The sequence below is a fragment of the Neopsephotus bourkii genome, unplaced genomic scaffold (genome assembly GCF_033783945.1).
Source record: "Neopsephotus bourkii isolate Nb327-2 ecotype Australia unplaced genomic scaffold, CSIRO-AGI_Nbou_v1 NB_1624, whole genome shotgun sequence".
NCBI classification, from domain to species: Eukaryota; Metazoa; Chordata; class Aves; order Psittaciformes; family Psittacidae; genus Neopsephotus; species Neopsephotus bourkii.
Genome location: NW_026902099.1, coordinates 9,925,707 through 9,938,323, shown reverse-complemented (window position 1 = coordinate 9,938,323; position 12,617 = coordinate 9,925,707). Strand labels below are relative to the sequence as shown.

Below are 12,617 nucleotides of genomic sequence, written 5' to 3'. Positions count from 1 at the left end.
GCTTCTTTCATATGGACTTACACACATTTATCAGGAGGAAAACTGGGAAAAGGTGTTGTAATCTCTCCACTAACACTGCCTGGTTCACTTCTTGAGATCTCAGCTGCACAGCTGCCTCTTACTTCCACCCTCCTCTGCATGCCCAGGTAAAGTCTGCAGCCACCATTTTTACACCTCACTCCTAATGTACACAAATACTTAAAGTCCACCTGATCTTCTGGTACCCTATAGTCTACCTGTGAAATGGTAGGAACAAAAATTCCCCAGATATGGCACAGAGATATAAGGATAAAATAAAATTCTCTGAATTCATTAAGATTTTCAATACTGATCTCGAAAAGAAAGTAACATTTGAAGTACAGAATCCTAGAATGGTTTGCACTGGAAAGGACCTTAAAGATCATTCAGTTCCAACCCCTATGCCGTGGGCAGGGACACCTTCCAATAGACCAGGTTGCTCAAAGCCCCATCCAACCTGGCCTTGAACACTGCCAGGATTGGAGCAGCAACAGATTCTCTGGGCAACCTGTTCCAGTGTCTCAAATGGATGTTACAGAACATGATATAAGATTGGAGAAGATTCCCTTGCTATTTGTGATAATTGCTCTCTACTCTCACTTTTGTCCTACAAACTGTTCTGTCCAGCCATGCTGGCAGAAAGGTGAGCCTGGCAGTCTTGGGGAGGGAAACTGGAAAAATCCCACTTACTGAATACTGTATATGCCCACTTGCTTTCTGTAGAGTTGTCAGAAAATTAAGGGATAAGAGCTTGACACCGCTCAGGCTTTGCCATCAACCTCATTTAATAATTCATACATAAATAATTTCCAAAATAACTACCAGAATTATTGAAAACAGAATATTTGGGGGGGTTCTTAATAAATAACATCCCAAGTCATACACAGCCTTGAGCTTTTACTGCTTTGAATCAGGGTTTTCATGAAAAATATTATTTTTTCAGGACCAATTGCAGCACCACTTTATTTCAAATCCTCAGAGATTACAAAGGAAAACTTAATTTTCCATGGTGCTGCCTTGATAGGCATTGACATTTATCAGCTATTGAAATAGCGGATTTCAAAAGACAGATGGACATGAACAATAAAGTGCTGTTTCTGACACTGTCAGGCCACTCTCCAGTGGCAGCCAGTGATTTGGGTGATCTTGCAAAAAGAGCCACCCATTAGCTTCTAGCAAAGCTGCAGCTGAGCAAGTGGAGCTGTGACTTGCTGATCCAGCTGTCTAGATGGTAGATGGTAGATGAAGATGCAGCAGCAGTGGTTAGGAAATCATAGAATACCAGGTTGGAAGGGACCTCAAAGATCACGTGGTCCAATCTTTCTGAGCAAAACATGACCTAGACTGGATGTCCCAGCACCCTGCCCAGCCAGATTATAAGGCTCCAGTGTTGGGAAAGAGCTTTTCAAAAGCAGCTCCCTGGTTGTACACATGCACCCTGATCCATGCCTCTAGTGAGGGGGAAGGTAGAAAGCAGTTGGTATAAACCAGCATGGTCAGAGTTCAGTAGCCAAGGGGCTAGTTTGGGATTCTCTGCTGGTTGTTCCTACCTTGCTTTTCAGCAGAACCTAACCCAAATTTCTGTGCCTGACTCAAGTAACTACCAGAAGTTGTCCGATTGCCTTTAGGCTTCACTCAATCCCATATGGATAGACTGAAAAACAAGAGTTGCTGAACAGAAGCACCCTGAAAGCTGAGTCTGGACCGCAGGTCTGTCAATTAGCCTTTTTATTCCTCCCACTCATGGGACAAAGAGGAATTGGTGGGGGGGAAGGTGGAAGGGAGAGCAGAAATGCAGCTCGTAAGTATGCCTTGACTCATCAAGCTGTTTCTTTGCTTGCATTTGATCCTATTGTAAACTTGTATTTGCAGACTTTTATATTTAATGAGCCACAGCTACAGTGCTGGATCCAAACCATTTACGTGACACCAGTACCACTAAACTCATCAGCATGGGAGAAAAAGGCATCAACACGAGTTACACAGAGATGAAAAGCTTTTCTGCAGAAGTTATCCGGTCAAGAACAATGCAGTGCGGTCCAGAGCATTGTATTAGGTGATTTCCTATGCAAACCTTGCGTAGTTATATTTAGATCACTTTCCTGTGAGCTTCTCAAAATTTAAAGCTATCCTAAATTTAATGCAGTGATGAAAATGGGAGAAAGTTACCAGTAGTAGCTTCCTTTAACAATGGATCATTGATTAGTAATACCACTCCTCTGAGTGACAGGTGATCATGGCATTAAATGCGGCACGAATTTACTCCTGACAGCTCCTGAGCTCATGGTGTATATCAATATTATCAAATACTTTCAGCAGTCATTACAGCAACTTGTTCACTTTTATAGAGATCATTCTTAGGCTTAAGACACGTTCTTAAATTAAAAAAAAAAAAAAAAGAGGAAATAATTTGAAGCTAAAACCCAAGGAGGGCACGACAATACCTTGCAATAACGAGTGCAATGTTTTATCACAGCAGTGATTAAGCAGCTTAGGGAGGGAGCATGGTACAAGTAATGTTGGAGTGTGACAGGCTGGTGGGGCTGGATGTGGTAACTTTGATGGACAGCGGCAGCACACCTTTCCTCCCCCTTTCTTTTCGTTTATCCCTTACAACTGCAGAGAAGGCAGCAGACATGACCCCGTAAGGCCTAATGTACATTCGCCTCTGCTTTTTTCCCCATCTGCCTATTGTCGCAATGCCACAAACGCTTGCTGCTACAAATTTCAGCGATGCGTGAGGCCGCGGCGAGGGCAGCGCAGGGCCTGCTGGCCGGGGATCTGGGATGAACGGGAAAGCCGAGCACGCCTGGAGGCTCCCAACGGCCGGAGGTCCCGATCCATAGAGCGGGCACCGAGCAGAGGGGCCGCTGTGCTGCCGGCCGGGGCTGCGGGGGGAGATCTCCTCACTTCCCGCTCCTAGGCATCCTCTCCCTCTTGCTCCCGGCCTCGGTACGGCCCGTCCCGTGGGGCGTGTCCCGGGCAGCCCCGCTCCGCCCCAGCCCGGCGGAGCGGCGGGCGCCGCGGCAACGGCCGGGGCAGGGCAGGGCAGGGCCGGGCCGGGAGCCGCGGAGCGGCGGGCAGCGCCATGGGGCTGGAGACGGAGAAGGTGGACACCCGCATCTTCATGGACGACGACAACTTCCCGCGGAGCGGAGGCCCCGCGCTGTCGGAGGCGGAGAAGGGCGCGGAGGACGAGCTGGACCGCGACCCCCATGGGATGAACGCCCACCTCCAGGTGCGCGGCCGCGGGGACCCGGTCCGGGGCGGCGGGGCGGGACGGGCCGCGACGGGACGGGACGGGGTGGCGGGCGGAGTGCCCCCAGTCTCCCCTAGCCCCATCTCCGCGTAACGGCCTGGCTGCTGTCGTTCCAGCTGGGCTTCGAGGACGTGATCGCGGAGCCAGAGCTAACGCACTCCTTCGACAAAGTCTGGATCTGCAGCCACGCTCTCTTCGAGCTCAGCAAGTACGTGATCTACAAGCTCCTGACCCTGGTCCTTGCCATACCCCTGGCCCTGGTTCTGGGGGTCGTCTTTGCTGCGCTCAGCTGCCTGCACATCTGGTAAGTGCGTTCTGTTGCTTGTGGTGCGTGGGCTCTGCAGACAGCCCAGCAGCATTACTGCTAGCTGTTGATCACCGCCTTTACAGCCGGTAGTCAGATCTGCTTACGTTGTCTGCTTTGGTTTTAAAGGCAGAGAAATGAAAACAGTGTTTTCACTGTGATTCATTCCCTTCTGTACTTTTGGTCTGTCATGTCTGTGGTAGCTCCTTGGAGCAGAGGGCCTTCTTTATCCTTTGAATGGCATCTACACAATGCATTCCAGCCTCAGCTGGCTTCTGGACTAATAATAACGATTGCTTGTTCTTTTGAAACTGGAGTACAGAAGTTGTTAAAACGTGTTTATTTGAAATGAAAGACTTGGGCAGAAGCATTACTGCCACCTTCTCAGAATGGTTACCTCTTCCATTTTTTTCCTCACAGACTAAAGTAAGCTTTTGAGAGCCCAACTCACTCTTTCTTTGCTACTGCCACAAAATCTACTGTCACTGCCTTGCATCTGGTACATGGCCATCTCTAGGTGCAGTGCCCCAAAGCACTTCCACATAAGCAAAGCCCTGCTGAGCACAGGAAAGCTGCTTCTGGCCATGGCCCAGGTTCATAGGCAAATATACTGGTACTCCAAGTCACAGAAAGCCTGATATGTTTGAAACAGAATATACTGGCAAAATATTAGGGAATACCTGGAGACAAGAAAGGCAGATGATCATGGAAAAGGAAGAAAGGCAGGGAAAATAATAATGTTGAGGAAAAAACTGCAAATCCAGCAGGCTGCAGAGGAAGGGATGAATGCAGATTATCAGCATCATTCCTGCAACCCAGGATTTTCCATATACATGGGTTTTGGGCAAAGTCTCATTTGACTTGGGTGACACTGGAATCATCAAGAAGTTTTTAAGGAAAACAAAATACAATCCAGAAGCTAGGAAAAAAAGATCTCAAGGCAGTAGGAATACATTGGTTATCTGAGCCCTTGGTTGCAATCTTGAAGGTGCAGATTTCTGTTTTCAAAAGTGGAATGGAAGTTTGGGTTGATGACATTGCTGTGAGCCACTTCAAAACCCAATTAACTCAAATTTAGGAACATTGAGTTGGCATCTCACCCTGAAGAGTTGCAATGAAGTTTAGAGCTGCTTACATGCTACTTCTCTGGTCCCTAAATTATGAACACTGTATAGAGTGCCTAGACTTTCAAGTCTGGAGCTGTCACTGCGCTGTGAGTACTGTGTGACTGCAAAAAGGTACGATGACCATATCGACTTCCAGTAGTGAGATATCTATGGAAGAATTAATAAATGCCAGATTTATTAAGACTGTAATAAGTTTTTGTGCTTCAGTATGATCTGCTATCTGGATTTTACAGCGTGGATGTGTGGACATGAGTTTCACTGAGCCAGGACTCTGGGGTCAGTTTCTATTTATGCAAGTTGTCCCTAGTGACTCTCTCAAGAGCTGTGGGTTCTCAGTATATCTGAAATAGGACTGTCCACATGTGGCACTTCACTTGAAAAGTTTCCTTTGACTTTCTGTGAACACACTTGCTTCCCCAGCAACTAATTTGCTTTCTCTATGTTCACTGTCACTACAGATCTTTCATTTTTGATCTTCCTTATGCCTGGGATGGGTGTGAAAGCATCACATAAATTGTTAGCATTACCTGCCCCCCCTTGGAGCTCATCCAGTGCTACCATCCAGAGCCAGCACTGCCTCATTTTCCCACAACCACAAATTGGATTTATTCCAACACAAAGGTGGCAAACACTGAGACTAAGTCATCTTCTCTGCAGCTTTCCATGTTCCAGACTTCTTGGTGTAAGGAGTTCAAAGTTTCTGCATTTGAGAGGGTAGCCTATGAGCAGTGCAGGTGTAGAGACCCAAAACACATGGTACTGGCTCCCATGTAGCCCCATTGGGTCTGAAAAAAATAGTAGCTCCTTGTTTTGTGGGTGAGAGAAAGGGATTTCTATTGTAACTCTTGTCTTCAGCTGTTGAAATGTCATGGGAAAACCCCAGGCACACCCTCCCACATGGCTGCCTGTAGGAGGTCTCATCAGAGTCACTGTGCCTCATTTTCAGCATCCAAACCAATGAGATGATGATGTTATCTATCCTAGGGGAGCTCTTCCTGAGGCTAAATTCAAACGTGTTGCAGCAACTTTTGGAACTGCTCAGGCACAAAGCCCTCTTGATTGTCACACATGTCATTGCGGTTTTGTCAGGATGCTAAAAATCCATTCCTCATGCGTCAAGGGCACCTCATGAATTGCCCCTCTCAGACCTGATAGTAAATGTTGCCTTTCACCAGCAAAAAGGTTGCTGAAGAAGGAAGCAAATGTGTGAGACTTCATGGAAAGCAGAAAGAAAGCTGAATGAGAAATATGTAAGGATTCACTTTAACTTACATTTTTATCTATAAAGATGAAGCATATCCTTTTCCTGTTCTCAAACTGTCTGCTTGAGACAGAATCCAGCATTGTACTAGCTGATAAAAGATATGAAACTGTGCCAGCTAGCAAGTTGGTGACCCATATACAAGCCTGTTCAAGGAAGGGTACTTCTCCACATTTCTTCTCCTTTACTGATGACTGTCATTCTCACCACAGCCTATAAATGGCAGAATTTGTCACACTGAGTTTTAACATCTTTCTGTGAATATTAGCAAGATTTTAAAGATTTCCTTAGATTGAGGCTGTTACTGATTTTTGATCATGAGCAGAATACTAGTGGTTTTCCAGGCAACACATTCAAACTCATTATATTTATTATAGATCACGGACTTCTCCTTGATGTTCCAAGCCACATGTTTGCCACCTCTTGGAAATTAATGCTTGAATATCATATATGCTTTTTTGTAGTCCTGTCTGCATAGTCTTCTGGTATGTTGCATGTGTGTGCTAAGAATGGCTCATTTGTGGATCCTTAACTCGAGTCTTGGATCTGAGATGGGGTCTAAAGCACAAGGAGTCGAGCAGCAATATGCTCTTGTCATCAGCTGGAGCAGCAGGTGCTCAGAGCTCCTGTTGGCTTGAGCTTCCATTCCCAGCGCTCAGATGCAGGATAGATGGAAAAACTGGGGTAATTTGCATTTTTCAGTTCAACAGTTCCCAAAAGAAGGGATTCCTTCTACTCCGTGAAAGAATGGGTATTTTATGATATTTTTACACAGCAAGATTCAATGAGAAGTTGTATAGGTAGTTGAAATATCTTGTCTGTGCTTCAGCTTAGATGTCATATTCAACAGAGCTTTGATTTTCTTCCCAATGCTGCATTATGTGGTGACATTACTAGTGTCAACATTGAAGTCAGTGTTGATATCCTTGGGATATGCCAACTTCCACTGTTAGACATCACTTAAGCAAGCTGTTACTATCTCTGTGAATACAAGTGTAGTTTGGGGTAAACTCACAGCATTGTGAGTAAAGAATGTATGTTAATGTTTACTTGACAGGTCACTAAAACAATACATAGCTTTTAGTGGTCCTTGGTTATTTATGTTTCTAAGTGTGCTGGGTCATTCCACAGAAGGCATATCACACCGATGATTTGGAAATGCAGAACGGACAGGATACATACTTACGTAGATACCTATATAGCCACACTCACATGTTTTAAAAGTTAGAAAATACCTTTTACTGCTCTCTATGTGTAAAGGGTTTCCTTCTCTGGGGAAAGGTGTTTGAGTAATTGTTATTTAGTTAGACTGACTTTTATTTTAAAGTTGAAAGTTGTTTACATTAATTAGCTTTGTTTGCTAGCATGTCTCACATATCCTCCTACCGAGCTAGTCTACATTGTTTTTCACATGCATTTACCATAAAATTCTCAATGTTTATAAAACATTACCAAAACATTTAATATTTACTGTATTTAACATTATCAAAAGATACTGAGTTCTGGTACTGTCTGAATGATCTCTACAGCAGTTGCGGGTGGTATGATCACTGCTTTTCCAGCCCTTCCTAATGGCATCCTGGTGATTCACTGCATCCTTCTATGAAACTTCTGCACACTGTGGTATTTGTTTAGTTTGTATTTCGTGTGATCCTGTCAACACAAGGTCCGCTAGAAATGTCAGCTTTTCTGCTCCTCTCCAAATCAGTTAGATTTAAAAAAAAAAAAAGAAAGCCAAATTTATTTTAGATGGCAGGAAAGGAGCAGTGACATAGCCTTTATAAACTAACCAAAATGGAAAAGGGATGAAGTCAACACAAGCTGAGTAGTCATTTCTGGTGTTTTCCCTGTGTTGCTTAGAGAAATATCTTTTTTTATTCTAACAGCTGAAGCCCTACTTTTTTTCTCTAGAAATTATCTATTCTATATGCAGTGATACTATAGGTATGTCGTAAAGTGCATAATTTACAGGGGTCAGTTTAAAACTAGAGACATTATTCCAGCAGCACTCACAGTTCTATACAGTGTGTCTTTTACTAGCTGTTTCAGCAGAGACAAAAGAACAGAAGGTTTTAGAAAAACTATTCTTGTTTGAATCCATCTGGGTTAGTTTAGAGTGCAACATAGACACACTAGTGTATGGCTTGCATTGTATGATAAAAGCTGAGAATCTGGTTAAATAAACACTGAAAATAAATATTTTAACTTTTACATTTCTAAGCTCCAACTTTTTAAAAATGTGCCAGTTTGGCTTTGGTTTTATTGTTTGTTTGTTGGGTTTTTACTTTGTTATTCTGAGCAGCACTCATTGGAAATACACAATACCTGTATATTTTTTCCATGCCTATGATGAAATAGTAAATTAAATATTTCCTGTCATCCAACCAAAGTCAGTGAGAGTTCTGCAATGGGCTTATGTGGATGCAAGACTTGAATCTTAAATTTGGAATGCAACAGCAAACTAGAACAGAGTTTATTCTTTATCAAGAGAATCTATAGGTTTTTCTACCTAATTTAGGAAATAAATGTGTTATATATGTCACAGTTTGTTTGGTTTTTTTTTAACCTTGCTCTAGTACCACTCCAGTATTACATAAGTTATTTATGCATTTAATTTATCTGCACCTAAGTAAGAACATCCAGCTTAGTAAAATGACGCAGGGTTTTGGCCAGTAAATGATCAAGAAAGGAGAGTAACTTAAAATAGTGTCATAAGTTACCATGTATCCATAAGTTACCATGTATTCACTGGCCTTTCTGAGCTGCCCCTGTATGCACTTGTGCCTTGCCTCTGTTGTTAGCATGCCTGACTTAAGCTACCACTGATGACTTTACTTTGGAATTGGGACATATGGAGAGCATCCCCAGATGCTTACCAGTGCTCAGGAGATGAAGGCACAATACTTTCAAGTATGCACACTGAGCAAATAAAAAGATCTTTCCCTGGCCAGGAGTTCTGACCTCACTCTAGGTTAGTTTCTTACCCACAAATGAAAATCTTTATAGGATCCTTAAGGATTCCATTTTTCTGAGGTTTGGCATATCTCTGTACTACAGCAGTCCAGTGTAACCAGATATTGCTTTACTGTTCCTGTTTTATTGTAGCATGTTGTAACAGCCAAGTTAGGCTGTAGGAATGAGATGGGAATGGTGATGTGCCTATGCATTTGGGTGGGTGAAAGAGGTGAATACAAGAAACAACAGAAGAGAGAGCAGAGCAAGAACAGATTGTAAAGAGCACTGTTCCCAGTCAATCAAACTGGAGAGAACATGGTGTTTCTGTCAAGCCCAAAGACCCACATTTAGATCCAACCACAGGGCAAATGAATCCCTAGGGGATGACTCTGCTCTTCAGACACAGCAGGGTGGCAGCAAGGTTGTCACATATCACATACACCAGCCCTTCCAGCATCAGGGAGAGGATAGCAAAAGTTCACCTAAGTAACAGTCATGTCCACAAACTAGGACAATTGCCAATTAGGAAGCAGAGACATGATGACAAGAAAGCTGGCATCTCCTGTCCCTTGGGTTGCACATAAGTGATCCTGGCTAGAGGACCACATGCATCACAGTGCTTCTGCATGTGCAGGTGTAAGGCTGTGAGTAAGCCAAATTGATGGAGAATGAGTGCAAGTGTGTAAAACTGACCTGTTTAGAGATTTAGAGTTAGAAAATCACTTCTTCTGTAAATTCTTATACTTGTGCTTTCTTATTCTGTTTTCCCCATGCTGTAACAGAAACAATCATTAAATCTTCCATTTTCTCTTTTACAGGATTGTGGTGCCTTTCGTGAAAACGTGTCTCATGCTCTTGCCTTCAATGCAAACCATATGGAAGAGCCTGACAGATGTTTTCATCGTACCATTCTTTCAGAGCATAGGCCGATGCTTTGCCATGGTTAATATACGCCTGGACCAAGAGTAAACATCAGGGGTGCAACAGTGCTGTAATTGTAGCTGGTTTTATACCTCTTTGCTAACCTAATATACAAGCACTTACCATTCATTCCAAACTGATAAATTATAATGGCTGGTTTAAGCGGGAACATGCTATTTTTCCTAAAACTCATTTATTATCAGGGAGATCAGTTTAAGAATAAGTAGGCAGTTTTCGTAACTCACTATTTTAACAACAGAGCAATCATGGAGTATGTTGGCAACACTTTATTTTAATGGTACGTTAGTTGCTAGATGACAGGAGAATTCTTGTGAAGGTAATGATTTGCATTATTACTATAAAAATTTCAATGAGTAGGCTGTGGTAACTTAGGCAAAAGTGATCTCTAAGGGTTCACACTGACTTTAGTGCAGTTCCACTACTCACTATGCAGAATGATAAACCCAGTCCTTTGTTGTCAGCAGTTAAAATGAATGTGACTCATTGCATAAACATACAGGAAGAGGAACTGTTGTATAATTCTCCTATACCAGAGGGAAAAGCTCCCTAGAAGTTCATCCCTTAAAATAAGGTGTTAGCTAATGATCTGGGGCATCAGCTAATCTGTATATTTATTTTATGAGAAGTTAACTTTGCTGTATATTTTGTACCTTTGTAAATGGCACTTGATAGTTTTCTTTGAAGCACTATTTCTATAGTATTTTAATTCTAACCAACTTATTAGGAAGCAGGAGTGAGACACTGCAAAAAATTACTTTAGATAACTAAAATTTCTGTTTCTAAATTATGTAGATTTTTAAGTGCTGCCTTGCAATTCTAGTGTAATTATTATATATGATTGTGTGTAAAAGCAAAGATAATAAGTGTTTTCATACGAGACCTTGCAAAAAAGTTGGAAATATCTGTTTATGAGAAATGTTTTTTTATTAAAAAAGGGGTGTAGTAAATGCAATCCTGCCTATTTCTGTGTATTATCTGTGTGAACATTGTGATATTTAAAATTAAACACACTATGCTAGCACTTTAACTAAGTAGCAAGCTCTTGTAGAAAGCGAGTGTAATTGATATCCTTGTCTAATTCGCCTCACCTATTGACTTGATTCCACATGTTACTTATTTACTACTTCAAAACCTAACCGCTAAAAAAAGCCCTTCTTCCTTCTGCGCTTAATATGACTTTGTAAACCAGAATAACAGAATGTATGCAGAGGTACATGAAAATTACATTAGCCTTCTGATGGGCTTATGCTGCTGTTTTCTTTAAATACAGATGGTAAGTTGCAATTGTAAAATGTTTATATGATTCAGAATGTTATTTCCTAAAATGATGTCACAGATTTCATATAAAAAACTATATAATAAAATAATAAAATGTCAGCTTTTTCCCATTTAAAACTTCATCATTTTTCATATTTCTCAGCTTTTTAAAAAGCTGTTTAGATAAATAGTGAACAGCATGGAATACTATGCGGTTCTTCCAAAATATGGGAAAGGGTAAAGGATGAGCATCAATACCGTTCCATTGTTATCAACTACATTTAACATAATTATAGTAGAAAATGATGTAACTCTGTGTTATTAAACCCATACAGAACGGTTGCTTTCTCTAAAACAGGTGTCTCTGCAGGATTTTGGCTACATTTAAAAAAAAGTTTAATTCTTTTTATGGGCACAAGCTTCCTTTACAGGTGAGCTGCAGAACTTTCCTTTTTCTTGCTTACTAGCCTACAGAAGCTAGCTGACCCTGTATATTCTTTGTACACTAGGAACATCTGTTAACATACGTTAACATCTTTAACATATGTTAAAAATATTTTTGCCATTTGTGTCATTTAGAGAGGGATTCATATGGCTTTTGAAAACTGGATCTTACTGCCCATGGAAACTTGTCTGTAATTTTTTTATTCTACAAGAAGTTAGCTTGTCATTCAGATGTGTTCTGCAAGATACCTTTCTTATGTTAAAGATGGAAATATCTCTTTTGAAAATAAAAATTGGTCAGGCTAGGCTTGAACTCTTTTGAGAGTTATTTTCTTTTACAAAGTCCAAGAATTTTTACAAAGATATTTTGCATGGAAAACAATATCCCTTTGGTAAATTCATTAAAATAAAAAAAAAAAAAAAAAAAAAAAGGAAAATAAATCAATCAGTACTAGTTCCTGTGTCTAAAAGGAGCCCTATAAAAAGTTTGCAGGAACTCAAGTCTGGATCCAAACTTTGAGAATGAGGCCATTCCCTAGAGAAAAATGTATCGGTTTAGGTCATGAACTCCTGGATATATGCATTCTTAAAGCAACTTACTGAAATCTGGCTATACCACAGACAAATCTTGGTCTTATTGTGATTTAGGCATGTCATTAATTAGTTCTTTTCACCATTTCTCTAGCTGTTACAAGACTCAGGCAAGCTTGTAATTAAGTAATTAAACCTGTTATTTTCTTACATGATTTATAGCAGTATCTTTCTCTGGATAAGTGGTAATTCTAAGTGCTCTTACTGTAAGAGTTACTGTTAGGCTTATAGTAAAATATAACATGCTTGGCAAATACACTTACTTCATCCATGAAAGGAGTTAAAGAAAGCATGAATATATACAGACTCTCCAGTGCTTCAATGTGAATCTGCCTCGGGCAGCCTTGGCTGGCCAGTATGCTCTGGATTTTATGGATTTGACTGTTCCGACAGACAACCCAAAGCTCTGCCACAGCTGATACTGTCAATAGCTTACAGCATTGTTGGACAACAGGGACT

The 12,617-nt window shown here is 41.4% G+C and overlaps 1 protein-coding gene across 1 annotated transcript; it reads left to right on the top strand.

The window, feature by feature from the left end:
- Positions 1-3,041: 3,041 nt before the first annotated feature.
- Positions 3,042-10,178, top strand: CAV2 (caveolin 2). The gene is made up of 3 exons (XM_061373038.1): positions 3,042-3,256; positions 3,394-3,581; positions 9,743-10,178. The coding sequence occupies exons 1-3, from the start codon at positions 3,107-3,109 to the stop codon at positions 9,891-9,893; spliced, it is 489 nt and encodes a 162-aa protein (XP_061229022.1). The 5' UTR covers positions 3,042-3,106; the 3' UTR covers positions 9,894-10,178.
- The last annotated feature ends 2,439 nt before the right edge of the window (positions 10,179-12,617 follow it).